At 41.2% G+C, this 20,242-nt stretch overlaps 1 protein-coding gene across 9 annotated transcripts in view; it reads right to left on the bottom strand.

Moving 5' to 3' along the window:
- Window positions 1–5,583: 5,583 nt before the first annotated feature.
- ppp2r5eb (protein phosphatase 2, regulatory subunit B', epsilon isoform b) overlaps window positions 5,584–20,242 on the bottom strand; it is a 48,997-nt gene continuing 34,338 nt past the window's right edge. For all 9 annotated transcript variants that reach the window (XM_080414804.1, XM_080414806.1, XM_080414809.1 and 6 more), the window contains 12 exons: window positions 17,589–17,785; window positions 16,993–17,094; window positions 14,089–14,181; window positions 13,751–13,881; window positions 13,499–13,558; window positions 12,819–12,927; window positions 12,441–12,494; window positions 11,887–11,937; window positions 11,390–11,509; window positions 10,910–11,037; window positions 9,615–9,716; window positions 5,584–8,322 (listed from right to left, as the gene is read on the bottom strand). In XM_080414804.1, the coding sequence (XP_080270930.1) occupies window positions 8,223–8,322; window positions 9,615–9,716; window positions 10,910–11,037; window positions 11,390–11,509; window positions 11,887–11,937; window positions 12,441–12,494; window positions 12,819–12,927; window positions 13,499–13,558; window positions 13,751–13,881; window positions 14,089–14,181; window positions 16,993–17,094; window positions 17,589–17,785 (1,247 nt within the window). In that variant the 3' untranslated portion in view covers window positions 5,584–8,222. The remainder of the gene's footprint in view (window positions 8,323–9,614; window positions 9,717–10,909; window positions 11,038–11,389; window positions 11,510–11,886; window positions 11,938–12,440; window positions 12,495–12,818; window positions 12,928–13,498; window positions 13,559–13,750; window positions 13,882–14,088; window positions 14,182–16,992; window positions 17,095–17,588; window positions 17,786–20,242) is intronic.

Here is a 20,242-nt window from a genome sequence, read left to right as displayed (position 1 = left end):
AGCATCCTTCCTACTTTTACACCTCGAAGTAATGAGAGAGAGAGAGAGAGAGCATGTGACAGTGTGACAGATAGAGTGAGACAGAGATTGAGAGAGACAGATTTAGAAAGTGAGACCGAGTCAGAGTGGCGCTGAGAGAGATATTTGAAGTCTCAAGTACACCAGAAGAGAGAGGTGTTGTCTGAGCTTGCTCGTTAAAGGACTTGCTTGGACTCACTTCAACTGTAGAATAAGAACTTCTAATTAGCCGTTGTCAAACAGTGTTTCCTCTAAAGAGAAGCTGTGTGCAGGCAGGGGCACAACACAGGGGGATGGGAGTGGTTGCGAAGTTACTCAATTAGCATTGGACTGATAGGGGCCTTCAATGACACGGTTAATCTAATCTATAATTGTATATTGGGGATTCAGTTTAATATGTTTTCATGGGCCCCATATATCAAACACTGTCCTTGTTTTTACGGCATAGGGTCCACTGCGTCTATAAGGTCTGTCTGTGTGTCTGTGGTCTGTGTGTGAGTCCAGAGCTAATCTCGCAAACCACTGGACCACATTTTTGCGAATGTTGCCACTAAGCCAAGGAAGAAAATCCCTGAATATTATTCACGGTTTATATTTTTTGAAATATTAAACTTTTAAATACTGGATGTCAATGGAGGTTGGATTGGGCTGAAACTTTGCGCACATAATGTTGATGACAGACTGACTGACTGACATTATAGTAGTCATAGATATCATAGATGACTGAAATCATAGACTGGCCACATTAAATCCAAGATTCACACGGAAGCCATTCTGTCATTAGACCCTGCCTTGTTCTATGATAGGTGATCTAGTCTGAGGGGATGGAATAGCTGTTCCAAAACTAGAAAAGGTCATAATTTGGTCAATATGTGTAAAATACTGCACCCCTATCTACCTGCTCTCATTGCAAGTCACTCTGGATAGGTTTCAGTGAAGTGTCCAGCATGTACATTTTTTGCATCAACAACAGGCCAAGGTCGATGATACTTATTAATAGTTTTTTTAATAGTGTGATTACAGTCATTATACTATGTAGTGTAATCAGTTGAGGTGCATATTATTGTACTGCACTTCTCCACTGTACTAGAAGTGCAGCCCTGCACTCAATTTGTAGTCTATTAGTAGTAGTAGTGCTACTAATTAAAAGTCACATGTGAGTTCCACCAGAACAAATTCATTCAGCCTACAGCTCATGTAGGCTCAACTGTTTAGCCCATTCATCGACTACAACTATGCACTATACTTGACATAATTGCAGACTATATTCCATTAATGTGGCTTTTTCCCAGGAAGTCACTGGATTCCATTCACTTCGCTGCAGATACTTTACATGTGAGACAGGTAACCATTGAGCCCATTAGGCTACATTTAATGCATTTTAAAGTGCAGATTGATTTGAAGTCTAGTCTAAGATAGTGCCTGGAAAAAAGATTGAAATTCAAAAGTCCATGACTTATTAACTGAACAATAGTGTTGGCTCAATTATTCAGGTCAGTTTGGTAAGGTTTTAATGACTGAAGAAAATGTACATAAAAATTAAACCACTGACGGTAAAATGGGCTGTGATTACGAAAGATATATGGATGATGTGGTACTTTAAAGAGTCTATATCCCATGGTCAGGAGGCATGGCTTCTCGTGCCGTAATTGGCTAATTAGCTGTTAGACATTGTTAGATCTATGTAATGTAGATCTAACATGTAGGTTTATGTAATCTTATACGGCTTCATAAAGGTAGAGGCTATTCTCTCATAGTATACTATATATATACTGCTGTCCACATTAAGTCTAGGGCTGTCATGATCATTTTGGTTGGATATTAATTGTCATACAAATAATTGTGATTAATGATTAATAAATCCCATTAATAACTTCAGACCATTTTCCAAATTCATATTTTTTTTTGATGCTCACTCTTCCGGTTACCATATTTAAGTTATTTGTCATATGTTCGCTGTGCAAAAAATCTGGAAAACTAAAGGATGAGGGACCACAAGCGTGGCATTACCGACAGTAAAAGAACTGCCACTTCTGGGCATGATCTTAAGCTGTGCCATGCCTAATTGTTTATTAAAAGGACGAAGTAACTACTTTACTGGGGAGAAAATAGGGTAAAATCGAAAAGAGAAAGAAAATGCACTTAAGATTTCCATAGCTTCCTTGTTCAAGTGAAACCTGAGAGAGAGAAACAAACATTTTGAGCAAACTGGCTGTGTTAACTATCATCAGCAGGATGAAATGACATCCAACTAACCAATGTGGTAGTAGTGGTCCCCTGAGAACACTGGGCACAAAGTTTTGAAGATTTATGTGCCCACATTCCCACAAGGTTAAGGTGCCAACCACCAACCCATACCGTTTTGCTGAACGGCAGTATGTCTCCCCTTATTGGCAAAGCTATGTTACTGCAACCTCGTATCAGAAATCCCCAGTGGCAGTCTGGCAGGTGTATCAGTGCATGAATAGGCTGCTTGCGTCAACACAGACGGGTGTTTTGTTGATGAGAGCTGATGCATGAGTCTTCCGTTTACTCGCATTCCGACATTATATTCTCTCAACGGGCAATGAGGCAGTCTAATAAACTAAATGCAGGAAAAAGGAGCAGGGATGAGAGAGCTAATCTGTTAAATTATCGGCGCCGCAGGCTAATTAATAATGACAACGCACTCCGTGTGTCATAGAGCTTTGAGGCCAGGAGAGCACTCAAGTGTTACGAACCGGAGGACCTTCTAGTAATTACTTTGATGGAATGAGGGGAAATGTGGCTGAGCCTTTCAGAAACTTCCCCTGCGGCCTGTCACTTATTTTACTCGATAGGTGATTCTAATTAGATAAATGGCTGCCTCCGGTCAAATACACAAAAACAAACACTACCCAACCCAACCCAATTGCCCTCGCAACCGTCTCTATGGGGCCACAATACTGCGAAAGAACCGTAGTGACTATCAGACAGAAATTATTAAAAAATATCCAAACAAATCAGAGAGAGAGAGAGAGAGAGAGAGAGAGAGAGAGAGAGAGAGAGCGAGAGAGCGAGCGAGCGTGCAAAGAATCCACTTTATGGTGTTAACAAGCTTAGCATATCAAGCTTTGATAGTCTTTTGCTCTTTTGGGGGTTTCTGAACATACATGTGTTGTAATTCTGAGTAGCACATAGCCTACAACTCAACTCCTTGTGTTGATATGAGCGCAAGGGCTTAAGTCGTTTTTAATGATGTGATCCTTTCCCCCCCTATATCTGCTGCTCCTGAGCTTATTAAAAGTAGACATAGCCTACACCTTAGAGGGATATTATACTTTCAAATAAAAATAAACATTACAAAAAAATATATAAAATAAATGAAAAAAGTTATGGAAAAATCACGGCCCCCTCACACATTAGAATGTCCTTCTAATGCATGAAATATCCCACTCCAAGGGTGCGGTAATTTACGATTTATAGGCCTCCCCACCCCCCAAATGTGTATAAAGTGTAGTCCTGTATATCAATAATGCAAATATCCAAAAGGTTCCTATATCCCCACAAAACGATGTGTCAACTACGTAGGCCAGTGGTTCTCAAACTTTTTCACGTCAAGGACCCCCAAGTTGATATGTATTTGGCCCCGGACCCCCCCATCTGAAAAGGTTTTGTGCCAGGAACCACCAGAAGAGAAGATTTATGTTTAAAAAATTAAGAAATGTTCAAAAATGTTTAAACATTTTACACACACACACACACACACACACACACACACACACACACACACACACACACACACACACACACCACCACCAGCCTAACCAATGCGATAAACTTATTGCGAACCTTATCCTCAGGATAAGGTTCGAAATAAGGGGGCGATAAGGGGGCGCTTGTGTTTTGGGGCTGGCCATGGTTCCCTACAAAAGACTGTACTGCTGGGTAGGCTTATCGAAGAAATGCCCCCTTTACATTTGAACAATTTACCTGTTGTAACCATAGTTAGGTTGTAACGTTGTAACAGCAGGGCACCAAAGGGGAATACAGATACAAGCTAAGGTTAGGCTTCCCTCTTGTGGCCAACTGTAGTAGCGCAGAGAATAGTGTCGCCTCGCCTGGCATTGTGGTTCAATGTTGTTAGGTTCAAATTGTCTCAAATTAAGGAAGGATATTAATCATAAATGTTTCAGCACTGAAAAACCTCATTTGAAACTGTGGAGTTTGCCTAGCCAACCAAATGAGCACTCATTAAAAATGAAGTAAAATCTAAAACATGAAATATTCTTCATTTAAAGTTCTTTGGCCACCCACTTTAGGTCTTGGCCCACTAATTGGTAAATACGCGCACTAAAATATATATGGGAGCAGCAATACAGCTGACTTCTCAGCCAAAGGCATTGCCCATAATTACCATCCCATAATTATTTTTTTCTGTTTACTCTTAAGAGTATATGTCACATTTTTAAACAGTCTATGTATGACCTAAGTAAGAAGCTTTTAAAGTCCTTTTGATACCAATTCATATCCATATCCATAGGTAGACTAAGGTTTTCTGTGCAGTACAAATGCAGTTGTAAAAAAGGTATGCATCATCAGCAGCCTGCATGGCTTTCCAAGTATCAACATGGTTTAACACCATAATGTGTACAACTTCAAGTGTAATGCTAAATGTATACTGATTGGCACAGTTGTATGATGAATTCTAAATCAGTAAATACACCAAAATTAGTAGAGGAAGAAGATACTGAGAGGAGGGGGGGGGTGTGTCAGAGAGAAAGTGAGGTACAGGAAGACAGAGAAATGCTTATCTTTTATCTAGAGGCATCAGCAACACTGTTCCCAACTTTCATGTTAACAGAAGACATTGAACAGAAATGTAAACTTCTGTTCAAAGCAAAATAAATAGAGATAGAACGGAGGGAGAAAAAAAACCCCGGTTGGACGTGCGAGCATCCACACAGCATCAGTGTCAACTTAAAATAAATCCATTCAGCATCTGGGCTTTATCACAAAACTGGTTTAATTTAATATCTCTTTATTTTTTAAAATAATTAAACATTTGTATTTCTCCAACCCTTTTTTTTCTTCTTCTTCTTAAATCATATTACATCTGGGCCATTCTAAAGCACACATTAATTCTGCGAAGGGGTCAGGTGGGGGTAGGGGGGCCGGGTCAACAACATCGAAGAAATTTACTGTCCAAAATATCCGAAAACAGGGCGAAAAGGAAAAGAAAATCTATCAGTTCTGCTCCATGCCTTTCCCTCTCTCCGCCCGTACCCCCTCTCTCCCTCCCTCCCCGCCCCTTCATCCATCCATTCACCCCATCCCTCCACCCTTCCCCTACCCTGCCTAACAAAAAAAAAGGAAAAATAATATACCCCATGATCGAAAAAATGTAATCAAAATGTCCAAAAACAAAATAAACAAGATAAAACCAAGAGAGGAGGGGAAAAGCGAAAGAGAGTGAGAGAAAAAGAACATAAAGCTGTGAAAAACACTATTTTCAAAAGACCAGGAAGTCTGTTCCTTAATACCTCTTGTACATACTGGATACTCCTCCATGTTGTTTTGCCTAAGCAAAAATATAGGCTAAATTACTACAAGATACAAGGTTTTTATCAGTGTACTGCATTCAATAACAATATACAGGGTTTTTCATCTTTCTTTTTTTTTTGTCATTGTTGTAATACTGTGAGGAGCACCGACGGACTCCGACCAGGAGAGAGGAGAGGAGGCTGGCGGAGTCGTGATGGGAGAGGAGGGGAGTGGCGCTCCCGTTTCACAATAGGAAAGTTTCTCCGTTGTTTTTTTGGCGCGTTCCTCCCGAAGAGCTTGCTTCTTTCATTCTTTCTTTTTTATATTCAAATGTTTTTGTCTTTTTTTTTTTTTATGTCTGCAGGTTTTTTGGCCGGAAGGGGAGGTACCAGTGCCAGACTGATACCCAGGTGGGAGGGCGTGGGGCCTGCCTGGTGGTACGGTAGAGTGGTAGGAAGGCAGGGGAGGTATGAGGGGAGGCGGCAGTGGAGGGGAGAGGTTGACTGACAGAGCTGTCCATCATATGGAGGGTGTGGAGGGAGAGCTAGGTGTACAAACACAATACAGACAGAAACCGTAACTGAAGGAGGATGGAGAATAAACCACATGAACCCTAGCGTCCCTATTCTGGAGTGAACATTCCGCGGAAACGGCAGATCTACAAGTTCACAACGCGTCGTTTGTACTGTAGATCGCCTATTTTCGGCAAAGTTGTTTAGTGTACAGGGGGAAAAAGGAGGGGGAACTAGTATAGACCCCTGGGGGACTCGGGTCAACAAAGGCTATGTTCACACTTGCAGCCCACATCGGATCTTTGGCCTACCCAGATTGGTTTATATCAAGTCTCAACAGCATAAAACCACATGGAAACTGTTTTTTGTTCATCAGATTTGAACCACATTCTTAGGTTGCTTGCCAAAAATAGAAGTTCACAACGCGTCACATTGCAATGCGCTGAGCTTGGAGATCTGCTATTTTTGGTGCTGTCTGAATATACAAAACCAAACTGATCAATTGCAATTAATAGTGTGGACAGTCGGTCCTAAAGATTTGAGGGGGGGGGGGGGGGTCTGATTTGCCTGCAGTCTGAACAAGGCCTAAGTATATAGGGTTTAAGTGGTTAAACTACACAACAAAATCCACAGAGTTGATTCAACTACTAAGAGTGTACAAATGGAAACAAATGGACCCTTAAGGCTAATTTTTATTCCATTGAATTAACACTACGGATTTTACTGTGTAGTGTGTTTGCATCGTGGAGTATTCCCCATAGTGGCACATATCCTGGATTCAATTCGGGTCAAATTGATGACATCTACATGTTTATACAGTATCCCCTGATCCAAAATATATACACGTATATATATATATATATAAGAACATTTTCCTAAAATAACTGGGGGCACAGTTTGTGACAAGCAACTGCCCGGGCGTCAACTATCATGATCATATTTCTAAACAGAAAACAAAAATAACAATATGATCTTATCCCGGCTCTTAATGAATGGGGATAGGACATTTATACTCGTCCAGGAAACAGAATATGTCAATATCCTGAATGCTACTGGATAACGTGCGTGCATGTAGATGCACTCACTGAGGCAAACACTTGAGGTGTGCATGGAGACCCTTCCTGTCCAAACAGGGCCTTTAGTGTCCGTTTAGAGGAGGGGCTACAGAGATGGGAGCTTCAGTCCGACTTCCTCGTTGCCATCGGGTCCAGCACTACCATTGGCGCTTCAGCATGGAGACAGGCAGAAGATGAGACAGGGGTGGTCCTTGTGGAGCGAGCGACGGAGGGGGTGAGCAATCCTCGTCTCCCATTGGGGACGGGGAGGGGCTTTCCTCTTCTCCCAAGGCGATGGGGGAGGGGCTTCCTTGTCTCCCACAGAGACCTCCAAGATGAGGTGTGCAGGTACTACACATAGTCAGGATGTCCCATATATGGGTATACAAATTGTGATGCACTTATGATGCATCACAGTGAGAGAGAGAGAGAGATGGAGGTAGAGGAGCAGTAGAAGTAGTGATGTTTTTGGAGGGAAAGTGGTTCGGGGCGGGACTTAAAAATCTTTTTTTTTTTCTTTTTGCTGTCAATTTTTTTCTATACATTTTCAAGATTTGTTTTTCATGTCCTAGAGAGAAAGAGAGAGAAAGTCCAGAGTCTTTTATTAACCCCCTCCCCTCCCCCCACACAAGTCATTTTCTCATTTTCTATTTTTTTCATTTTTTTCATTTTTTTATTCTTCTTCTTATTTATTTTTTGTTTTTCCGTTCGCAGTAATATCAGCTTAAGGGGAAAAACAAAAACAAAACAAAAATGAAAGAGGAAAAAAAAATAAACAGTTATTTACAGTGCTGTTGAAATAATGATGAGAAGAGAGAGGTGGCGAGTGCTATCGTAAAGTAAGTCGCACAATACAGAAAAAAAGGGGACATTTTCTTTTAAAAAACAAAAAAAATAAACCAAACAACCAACTGAGGATGAAGAGGAGAGGAGAGCACAAAGGAGGAGGAGAACACGATGGCCATTTTCACGTGTGGGGTGGGGGTTCTTTCCATTTTTTCCCCCGAATCCAGGGGTGGGGCAGACATGGCTGCTTGTGAAGGAGGAGAGATGGCTGGATGGATGGATGGAGGGAGGGAGGGAGGGATGGGAGGTTGGAGGAGAGGAGGGGGAAGGGGAGGGAGGGCTTGGTTCGTTAAGTGGGGATGATCCCATCGCTCCTAAGGCCCCTCTTCAACTCCAGGTCCTCCAACTTCTTCCACAGCTCCTCTCGCTCTTTCTCCTTCTTCTTCTCACTAGGGAATAAAACAAACACAAAACATGTATTCAGATCGAGAGCATAAGTGTGGGTGATTGAGTCAGGCGTGTGAACGCGAGCACACCACTTGCATGTGTGTCTATAAAATGCTAGACCCCCATCAAAAATCCCCATTAAAATCTTGAAACGATAATAATATTGTATAAATCCAAGAATTGTGATATACAAAACTAAGATGATTGTTTGGAAAAGATGGCAATGCATTAATGATTCCACAAGCAGGACACCTTTCCACTTGTTAATTGTAGGTTTCTAAAAATCATATTTAGCCTTTAAGACCGAAAAGTGTGCCATATTGACTGATAAAATTGATGGTGGATCAAAAAGTTAATTTCCCATAAACACCATTCTGTACAACTGCTCTGAACCTGCTGATAACACCTTCCAATCTTTGAGGAAAGGAATGGGCATGTGTCTGTACACAGTAAAATCCCCAGTGTTCATTTATCCATTTTTAAGTCAGAGCGTACAAATGTTGGTGGTCCAGACACTCTGGTTTTTACAGTGTATGGGTGTGTATGAAAGTCCAAAATGTATTTATGAAGCACATAAATTGACCAAGACTCTCATTGACCAAAGTGCTGTACAGACCAGGACGTAGCTAAAATCACACATGCAAGAACCACAGGCATAAAAACAAGACACACAACTCAAAGACACAATCAGTCACATCAGGAAGAGTCAACACTAGTGAATAAAAGTGAGTCACGAGAGTGTGTGTGTGTGTGTATGTAGGTATCTGAGTGAATGAGTGTGTTTCTATCAGCTTCAAGTCATAAAAACCCATCTGATGTCTGCCGGTCTCATAATAACTTAAAAACTCTATAAAAATAATAATACATCCAATTTATATGTGCTTTTCTAGGTACTCAATAAGTCGATTTACAAAACAAGAACAAACTATATTCTAAGTCTATGTGGCTGTTGAGTGTTATATTGACCTTGATGTCCTGGACTCTCATTCATTGATATTGTCAGTTCAGTCTGTGTAAAGATGTATCTGTCTGTGCATCGAGTTAACTGGAGGTGGCTGCTTACAGCTGCTAGTCAATTTGACTCTTCAAGGTAGCAGGCATTTGTCTGCGTGTTGTGTGTGTAAATATGAGAGCATGACAGAGTGCAAATGTGTGTGGGAGAATATGCATGTGTCGGGTGTGAGTGTAGTACTATTATACTAGTATTTTGCACAGATTCATCTCCTAGTTTGTCCTCATCTCCTGTTCTACGGTCTGTGTAAATTATGTCACCTAAACGTAAAGGCGTCCTTACCGTTGGCGGTCTGACTTGTAAGTGGCCGTGAGTTCGTCAAACAGGGTGCTGTTCATCTCCATGAAGGCTTTCAGTACGTTGTAGACCAGCGCCACTATCGCCCTGAAAACAGAAACCACAATATCAACACCACAGCTAGTTTACCTACTGCTCCCAACATCAAGAGACACACAAGTGTGATGGACCAGTCATGGAGTTTTTCCAACAGTAGAGTCGTGTCTGGATTCCCTGTCATTGCACTTATATACTGACAATTCTCATTAAATAACTGTTACGTGTCCCATTATACTCAGGAGTCAAATACGTCTCAATGTCCTAGACCACGTCAAGACACCCTTGGGTTCCCGAGCTCTTCTATGTTCTAGCTGTCAGACTAACTGATGGTCACATACTAACTTCTACTTATGCGTTCCAGTGTTTCTGTAGCTTGTATCTACCCGACTCGTAGACAGTTTATTTACTCAGAGAAGCGAAGTACACCATTTTTTCACCAGAGCCAGTGTAGCAGATGTGAGCCATCCGGCTTTTAAAAGTAAAGTAGGCAGGGAATCATTTACTTACATAGGAGCCACACAGTGGAATGACCTCGAAAACAGTGTCAAACTGACAACCAATCTGAGGACTTTTAAATACAAAACTAAATCATGTCTATTAGAAAAGGTTCCCCTATAGAGGGTCTTTAGACTAGGAAAGATAAGGTAGCACTTGTTTGCGTACTGTGTATGTTACATGTGTTCTTGTATTGTTTGTATGTATGTACTGTAAATGTTACTTGTGTTTTGTATTGTTGTGTAATGTGTACTGTGTATGTCACTTGTGTCTATGTAGTGTTTCGGTAGTTATATGTGTTTTGTATTGTACTGTATTTTTAACGTATTGATTGTTAATTGTAAGAGGACCTCAACGGAAATAAGTCTCAGGACTTTCTTGTGTTATCCTCGAACTGCGGTGACCATGTGGTTTTTGGCTTTTCAAATAAATCAAAAAAAAAAAAAAAAAAAGGGGTCTTATGGCCTGATTATACCCTTACCCTTACGTACTTAATTGCTTGCTTGAGGGTCCTCAGACCACACATGCAGTTCTGTTTATATACTAGAATTTTGTATCTGTGTCTACAATTGTGCACTACATAGTGCAGCCTGTGAGAGAAAAAACGGTGTCACAGATGCACTTTGTCCTGCACACACTTTCATCAGTAATAGCAATTTCTACCCAAGAATTTAAGCACATTGGGCTACGTGGATGCGGCAAGTATAATTTGGCCTTTAGTGGTGTCATATGATCAATGTACTCACGGGTTCCAGTGCTCTTTGGAGATCCTGTACAGGCTGGAGAACATGATGGGCAGGATAACGCTGGAGTTCTCCTCAATCAGACTCATGATGTACTCATTGTTCCAGTAGTACAGAGCTCGCTCTGCCACCTACACACACACACACATCAAAACACAACCCGTCAATACGAGTGCTTGTAAAATATACATCCAAACAGTGAATGGGCAGACCAGACTGGTACTTGACAGATCAAACTGGTATTCAGTACACCAGAGTAGTACCCTTTTTAGACCAATACACCATAGTAATACCGTTTAGACCACATTGTCTGAGAGTAAAATCCTCAGTGTTAATTGAACTCTAAATGAACACTGAAGCTTTTACAGTGTGGGTAGGAAAATACAAATAAGTAGTAAACTTGTAGTAGACCAAACAATTAGTTGGTCCACCCAACATTTAGTTTGTTAATTAAAGCTGTAGTTTGTGAGGCTGTGTCCTGACCTGGAAGTGAGGGCTGGAGACACATCTGGAGATCTGTTTGAAAAGTGGTTCCTGGATCTTTACAAACTGTGTGGGCTCTATGACATCCAGGATCTCCTCCAGTTCGCCAAGGTACATCACCTGGACAAGACCACAAGAGAGTTACTACACACACAAACGCCCAAATAACACAAACATATGTCAGACATATGTACATGAACACTGGCTCTTGAGTTGTGCTTTCTTAAATGATTATCTTTGGGTTCGTTTAATTTTGTTCAATTAAAGCATGCTATTCCATTCAGGAAGATACATTTATTGAAATAAACACAGTTTATTAGATCATACAAAGTTACAAACGGTAACTTTCTGAGGTATGTGCAAAACAGATTTCAGTAAAGCGTCTACTACATTCTCTCCTGTACTGGGAGTTTTATCTTATATTGTGCAATGAAATCATCATCAAAGCCCCAGAACAGCACATACTGTATAAGGACTACAGCTGGGACCGGCTTTACCTCTTTTTGACTGCAGGTTTTTGGCCAGAACTTCAGTAAGCCTCTGATGACCTGAGAGGAGAGAAGAGAAGAGTGACTGAGTTCCTGCGGACCATGGCTGTTTCAAAACCAGTTTTGGTCTGAGCAAGACGGAGCCTGGTATTTTTTAACAACTGTATCTAAACAGCTTCTGTTACAGTGTGTAAGGCTGCACATTATATTTTAAAATATTACTGTAATATCAAATAGTAGAATGACCAAATTGCACGAGACTGACAAGTTGTCCCTCTCAGAGGGAAATGACTGCATCCATAACCACTTAAACCCTATATGCTTTGTTGACAGGGGTCTGTATTTGGTCCCCTCCATTTTCCCCTTTGTCAAAAATAGCCACTCTAGCTTGCGGCAAGCTTTGTGAGCTTGTAGATTGGCTATTTCTGGGGAATGTCTACCTATTATGACATACACAGAATTGGGACCCGAGGGTTTGTGGTTAACAAGGAAGACTGAAACTGAGCAGAATCCATACAAATCGATTTACATGTCAGAAACAGTAATCCAAAGTAAACACTTACTGGTTCTGTTAGTGCTGGGTCTTTCTCTAGGAACTGTACAATGCAATACGCCAACTACAGGTGAATAAGAGACAGAATAGAGGTTACATTCACCAATATCTCATTAACACTCACCGTAGCGCCCATATAAGCGCACACAAACACTCACCCACATTCACCAAGGACAGACTTTACAATGGTCAAATGCAAACATGATTTGCGTTACATTTGTACACACTCAAGAGTTAAATTAGCACTCAGGATTGTATTGTGTGGACTTCACAATACATACGACTACAAGCAAAGAGCTCAGTGCTAAAAGAAAACTATGAACACATGTTATAAATAATCAAATGCGCAATCACACATACACACAAAACACACACCCAGGTGTGTTACCTGTGCGTGGAAGAGAGACAGGCTCCTGACAGTGTGAAGGGGAATCAACACTTTGACCAGAAACTGTTTATGCTCCGCTTTCAGCGGCAGAGCGAAACCATTGATTATACTGGAACACACAGAGAGAGAGAAAGATGACAGCGGGAGAGAAGAAGAGAGAGGGAGGGAGGGAGGGAGGGAGGGAGGAAGGGAGGGGGGACAGAGATAGCGAGGGTGGGAGAGTGAGAGACAAGGATGGCAGGGGATGAAAGACGGAAGACAAACAGAGAGAGGGATATTGAGAGAAAGACAATATATGAACACAAATTAATACACAAACACAAAACGAACATTAATATTTTTCTGAGCCTAGACAGACTCTAGTCTAGACCAATGGTTCTCAAAATGGGGTTTGGGTCCCCCTGGGGTCCTAGAGGGGGTTCCAGAGGATCTCCAGCTAAATGTGTTATAGCATAAAAATCTGTTTAACCACTTTAAACCTATATCCTGGCACAAGATATGTTCAGATGGGGGTCTGTGGCCAAATACACATTCATTTGGGGGTCCTTGACACAAAAAGGTTTGAGAACCACTGCCCTAGTTAATGCACATATTACTCCCTGTCAACAGATGTCCATTTCTTTATTAGATGTACAGTATATTTCTTCATGTTTGAAATGATATCCACTGAGCTCACATACCTTCCCAGGATCTCCAGCAGCTCTGCCACCCCATTGAAGTGCTCCGTCTCATAAACAAAACTATGAGAGAGAGTACATTAGATAACCACTTAACCATCAGAGAAGGCTGTGTGTGTGTGTATGTGTGTGTGTAGATGAGAAGGCAGTGTGTGTGTGGGGAGAATGATGAAAATGAGATGGCTGCGTGCGTGCGTGCAGATGATGATGAAGATGAGAAGGCAGTGTATATGGAGGATGATGATGTTCTCTTACCGTAGAAAAATATTATTTATCTGTTTTCGTATAAAAGCCCTCAGCCCCAGGAATTTGCCGTAGATTCTGTGTAAGACTGTCTTTAGATAGTCCCTCTCCCTTGGATCCTCGCTGTCAAACAACTCCAACAGCTGAGAGAGACGCAGAGAGACCGAGAGGAACAAGGAGAAAAGAGAGCAAAAAGTACAGGAGAGAAGAGAAACAAGTTAGATGAAAAAGACTAAAAAAGAAACATGTGACATTGTGAATGCTGCAGTATGTTATTTAATATTTGACTCAACGTGATACTTTCTGATGCATCATGGGGAAAAGAAAGATAAGGAAAATGGCAGACCCACCTGTAGGACAAATTTCTGGTCTATGTACTTTTTGGCAATGCTGGGCTGGAATTCCTGACTCTCCAAGAACCGTATGAAGAACTCATACACCAGCTACAAAGAGAGAGAGAGAGAGAGAGAGAAGAATAGAGTCAGAATAATGAAAAAGGGAGACACACGGATATGAAGTGGCCAAGAAAGACCAAGAGAGTCAAGTTGACAGAAAACCTTTTGGCAGAGAAGCTCTTAGATAATCTTGTGCCTGGTGTGTCAGGCTAGTAACAGTGGTCCAGTATATAACTGTATGTCAGATTGGTAACAGTGTCCAGTATATAACTGTATGTCAGACTGGTAACAGTGTCAACTCCAGTATATAACTATGTCAGATTGGTAACAGTGGTCCAGTTATAGCTGTATATCAGGCTGGTGGTAACAGGTCCCAGAAGTGAGTACAATATCAAATTATTAAAAATTGTATCACATCTCAATGAAAAACAAATACTTTAGAAAGACTATTTTGAAAATACAGGTCTCAAAGTAGAAATTCAATGCAACAAAAGTGAATACACCTTTGACCACTGTAACAAGTTAGAAAACCTATAGAATGACCTGTGAACACCACCAAACCTTCTCAACTTTGGACCTACAAAACAGATTAATAAACTTAATAAAACAGATAAATAATATTTTTCTACAGTAAGAGATCATCATCTTCATCCATACACACTGCCTTCTCATCTTCATCATCCCACACACACACACACACACACACACACACACACACACACACACAGTATGGGCAGTCTATCTGAATGTCTGCATCATGGCTGAACATAGAAAAGGATTGCGAAAGGAATGTAAATTGGAATGTGATTGTTAGACTTCACAAAGATGGGAAAGGATACATTAATGATGGTGGCCAACAAAAGAATCAGAAAAAACAATTGGAGCAGTAATGAGGGGATGGATATAGAATAGTACCACCAATCAAGTTGCTGCCCTAAAATTATTTCACAGACAGTGTGCTATTTGCACAATCTGGCTCTGGAAAACAGACTGGCATGTGCTTCAAAATTGGCGCAGAGGTTATCAATGGAAATCGAAGTTTCTGTGACAGCTTAGACATAAAATATCAACCTCTATGGACAGCATCCTAGAAAATACATTCTTGCTTTCTCTTCTTGGGCATAAAGCTGCAAGATTAAACTTCACAGACAAACATGAAAAGAAGCCTGATGAATATTGGGAGCACATTCTTTGGTCAGATGAGAGCATGGTAAATTTATTTGGCTCAGATGGGGTCCAACATGTTTGGTGTGAACCTGGCCAGAACTACCACAACAAATGCATATTCACAAGAGTGACAAATAGAGGTCGGAGTGTGACGATATGGGGCTGAATGAGTGCAAGCTGTTGAGGAGATGAAATGTATAGGCGGCACCAGGCACCATGGATGGATATACCAAATTACACGCTGACAAAATGAATCCCAGTCTCAGGGGACTTGTTAAAAGAAGTAGTCCAGGATGATAAAGATCCGAAGCACACTGCAAACACCCTACCGTTCAACTAATGTAATGAAAAAAATAGGTGATACAATTTTTAATAATTGGACATTTAAATGACATTGCACAGGGGTGTACTACACACTTCTTATGTATACTGTATAGTTGTGTGTCAGACTGGGAACAGTGGTCTGGTATGTGTCAAACTGGTAACAGCGGTGCAATACTATGTAGCATCAGTGATGTTGTCCAGTAAACATAATGTGTGGCTAGTGCTTAGTACACAAGAGCCACAAAGCGATGACACACAAACAACCATTATTGTCTAATTAATGAACTGATCCAAGAGCGTATTTGCCAAAAGGTTGTTATGTCAGTTTAAGACACAGGAGCCCTCAAAGCCTCCTCAGGTGAGACTGTGACATGGCTGGATCTGAGGACAGGATATGAGAGGTCAAAGTTCACAGGGGGTGAAAGGTCACGAAAAGGATACAGAAAAGAGGGATTGTTTATTAAGGTTAACAAGGTAAAAACAGGTGGAGGAGTGGGGTTGGTCATCAAAAAGTCATTATGACAACTTTGGAGAAAAATATGGAGAAAAGTCAAAAAATGTTTAAAGATTTTACCAGGATGCTTCTCCTTGAGATTTGCATCTCATTTCTAAAGGAGTCCTGGGAAGCCGGGCAGCAGACACACAGAGAAGGAGTCAGAGGAGGGAGAGGAGGGAAGGGGGAGACAAAAGAGAGCCCTGGACGGACACCCACAACCATCAGCTCCATGATATTACCCTCCAAGCCAGGTAGGGGGTTTAAAAGGGAAGGCGAGTCTTAGCGAACTGAGCACTATAACACCTAAATATTGGTAGAAATAGGACTGCGATCCCCTTTGGGTCTCAAACCCATAGTTTAAGAACCGCATCCTGGAGAATGAACTTCTATTATCTTCATCAATCTAATATTAAAACCAACACACTTAAACTAAAGTGACTTAGGGCAGAGAGAGTAGAACTCAGTGTACACAAACAATGATGGATATTCAAAACTAATTCATTCACTCAACACACCCACGGATCAGGGCAGAAACAACTAATCATTATTTTCATAATGGATTAATCTGTTGACTCTGTTAACCATTTGGTTAATCTACGTGATCAATGAAGACCATATAATGCGTTAACCACATGAACCCTAGCGTCACTATTCTGGGCACGCCATAAAGGTGAGCAAAGGTGAGCGGAAAAAGTAGTAGATTGGCTATTTTTGCAATTTGACTTATATATTATATATATATAGAGTTTAAGTGGTTAAATAAGGTAATGAAGTACAAAATGATAGTAAATGCTCATAAGAAGTAATAAATTGATAAATCGTTTGACCATCAACTCATTCAGACCCACTCTCTCGCTGTCTGCAATGGTTACCTGTAAGTGTGGCCAGGAGGCCTCAAGTGTGGGTTCATCTTCCTCTGGGTCAAACTCGTTGCTGTCACTGGGCGGAAGGGTTCGGAATATGTTGTAAGACACCTGGGAGACAGACAGACGGGTCGATCTTTTATCTTTTTACACCCATACTGTATAAGAACAGAACACTTTGATTATAACCATTACAGAATAATTTGCATCATCAACCTAATACTTCCCATAAATATTTCTATTACATGCAATTAAGAATGTTACAGACACAGTGGTTTGTAATTATAGTCAGATGACTTAGTGGTTTCTCATATTTCCTTATAATACAAATGCCCTCTGAAATATGTATACGTGACTACGAGGATTTTAATGTAAAGGCGCAATGCTCTTCTATATCTAGATGGTTCCGTGAGGTTACGATGGAGTCAGCAACATGGCAGACATGCACATGTCATCTAGCACACACAGTAAAATACTCGGTGTTAATTTATACTTTTTTAACTCTGATAGTGGGTCCATTTGTTACCATTTGTACACTCTCTAAGTTAAATGAACACTGAGTGTGCGTGCATGCGTGCGTGCTTGCGTGCGTGTGTCAGTCATACCATTTTGACCACCTCAGGGTAGGCCTGCTCCGTCAGGTAGCCCCTGCTGACAGTGACGTAGTCCACCAGCTCATTGAGCGTGGAACGCTTGTACTCCTTCATCTTGAGGTCTGACAGCGTGTCCATGAAGTCAAACACTGTACAGCACTGCTGCAGCTTCTTCAGGAACAGCTCCGGCTGCTCCGGCGCCGGCACGTCTGAAACGTGAAACAAACGCAGGAGAGAAAAGAGTTTGGTCAGTGTAGTTGACAGATGAAGGCCACACTGGGGGCTCAGGGAACATCAGTAAAGATGACTGACTTCATGAAAAACTGAAGTCAACAAAACAGATTTGCATTTATTTAAAAATTGCATAGAAAATGTGCAAGGGCCCTCCCTCTTTGTTGGTTCAGAGAGCAATGGAGCACCCAGTCCCTTTTGAGCTTGGAACATCATGGGTCTTTCTTGTGAGCACACGCTGGCTAATGACACAGATGTCAGAAAAGTCATGTGAAAGAGAATCTGAGAGAGGTCTTTGCTTTAGGAAAACATGACAAGGAGAGGGTGTAAACAACTCTCATATTTCTCTGCCAGACACTGTTAAATACTACATTGACAGGCAAGCCAGCCACAATTTAAAGGTCAAATTTTACTTAATTTTTAAAAGTCCTGTTTGTAGGTTAAATAGATAAGTAAAAGTCAAAGCTAGTTTCCTGCCATAAAAGATGTCACCAGTGGTGAAAACGCTCTTTGCTTTCATAAGAGCATACACAACACTACATTTATCTCTACTCTGAATTGTCTCCTCACACAGGGGAAGTCTGATAAGACCCAAGTTTCATTCAGTGACAATTTGTGAAATTAAACTCAATGAATAATGAATGTCCGGCATTTACGTCTCCAAACAACAAAGTAGATGAAAGAGTCTTCCTCGACACTGAGGCGCTGTTCTGAGACCAATGGAACCATTTTTCTTACCTCTGCTGAGGCAAATAGGCAAACAACAGCCAATGTGTGAATACCTGAACACAAAGCAATATCTGCAATCTCTCAACTAGTAAGCTCTACTCAAACAACAAACATGTCCCAGAAGAGTGGCCAGTTTGTCAGTCAAGTCGATTGTATTTATAAAGCACATTTAAAAACAACCAGTGTTGACCCAAGTGCCGTAGAGCATAAGAATATAAAATATAGCAGACAATGCAAGGACGATGCCATCCAGATTTCACCACTTAACACAGTGTGGCTTTGTTCACAAACTGCACAGTGCACCGCACACCTAGTAACTTACAATCTATAGCTAAAGATAGGGAGGCCACATCATTATAAGTCTGTTAAAGATTATCTTAAGGCGTTTTACTTTATTAGAGTACAGCAGCGATGGAGAGAAAAGGGAAGCAAAGCAGTACACAGAGACAGGAGATGACACGCCACACAGGTCAGGAAAGGGACTTCAAACTGTGACATTGCAAATGTATGTGCCCATGTGTTCCACATGTTAGTCATTCAAAGTTGGATGACCTGGTCATGTATACAGGTTGACACAGTGCACGTCATACACTCATCTTTATACACATAACCACCAGTACTAGATAAAGCTGCGATTGCACTGAGTTTAGGTTTAATGGGGGGCACACACAGGCACAGTGGTTCTGTTACAGGCCAGGCGTGAGAGGAGAGGAGACCAGTATTATGTAAGAGGTAAGCTGCTCTGGAGTGTGTGTGTGTGTGTGTGCGCAGCATGAACAGATATGTGTCTATTCATCTGTGTCTACATGTCCATGTGTAGAAATGTCTGCATGCCTGTGTTTATGTCCCTAAGTGTATGAGCACGAGTGAGCGTGTTGAATAAGTGAACGTGCATGTGAGTGAGTGAGCAAGCAAGCAAGCAAGCGTGCATCATCATGTCCAAGCAGTGGATGTCAGCTTTCCATGGTAGCATACAGAGCAGAGATGTACCGTTTTCTCTCATTCAACACCAGTCACTTCACACTTACTGTTAATAATACCCATTTCATATTTCTTCTTCTTTTAATCTCTATAACTATGTTTTGAAATGTATAATATGATTGGTATTAGACCTACACGATTTCCCAATTACTCATCATGCCTGATCATTTAATGTCACAAAAACAGAAACATGATTTTTGCATGTTATACTGGTCCGTCCACACCCCCACATTCATTACTGGTAAGAGCCCAGGATGACTGCCAGTCAGATGTTTTTTTTTCCCCAGGCTGGAAGATGGTTTAAGCAGCTCTAAGAACCACACAACCACAAAGAGGAAGAATTATGTTATAATCAAATTCAAACTGATGGTGCAGAGTCATCCAGGCAGTCAGTAGTATTCATACCACGTTAGCAGAGACCCGTTTCCTGATGTGATTAGTTTGAATCCGGTTCACGGCCTCCATCCTATTCCCTGTACCTCGTCTTTCCTGTCATTCTGTACTGTCCTGGTTATCACGGACCACAAAAGAATATTCGCTCTGAGACGTATGTGTTGTGTGCTGCAGGAAACGTACTATATTCTACAACATCATGGCAGGGTTTGTCACTTCATTAGCATCTCCCTGCACTTTATTCAAAATCTGAGCACAAGCGTGACTTTACTTGCAAAATGTAGATTTCAACAACAGGTAGGACAGATGCTAACTAGTGCACTTGTGTTAAA

Source organism: Gymnoscopelus braueri, assembly GCF_963280865.1.
Source record: "Gymnoscopelus braueri genome assembly, chromosome: 19".
NCBI lineage: Eukaryota > Metazoa > Chordata > Actinopteri > Myctophiformes > Myctophidae > Gymnoscopelus > Gymnoscopelus braueri.
Note: the sequence above shows the minus strand (reverse complement) of the source record. Positions and strands in the feature narration are given on the sequence as shown.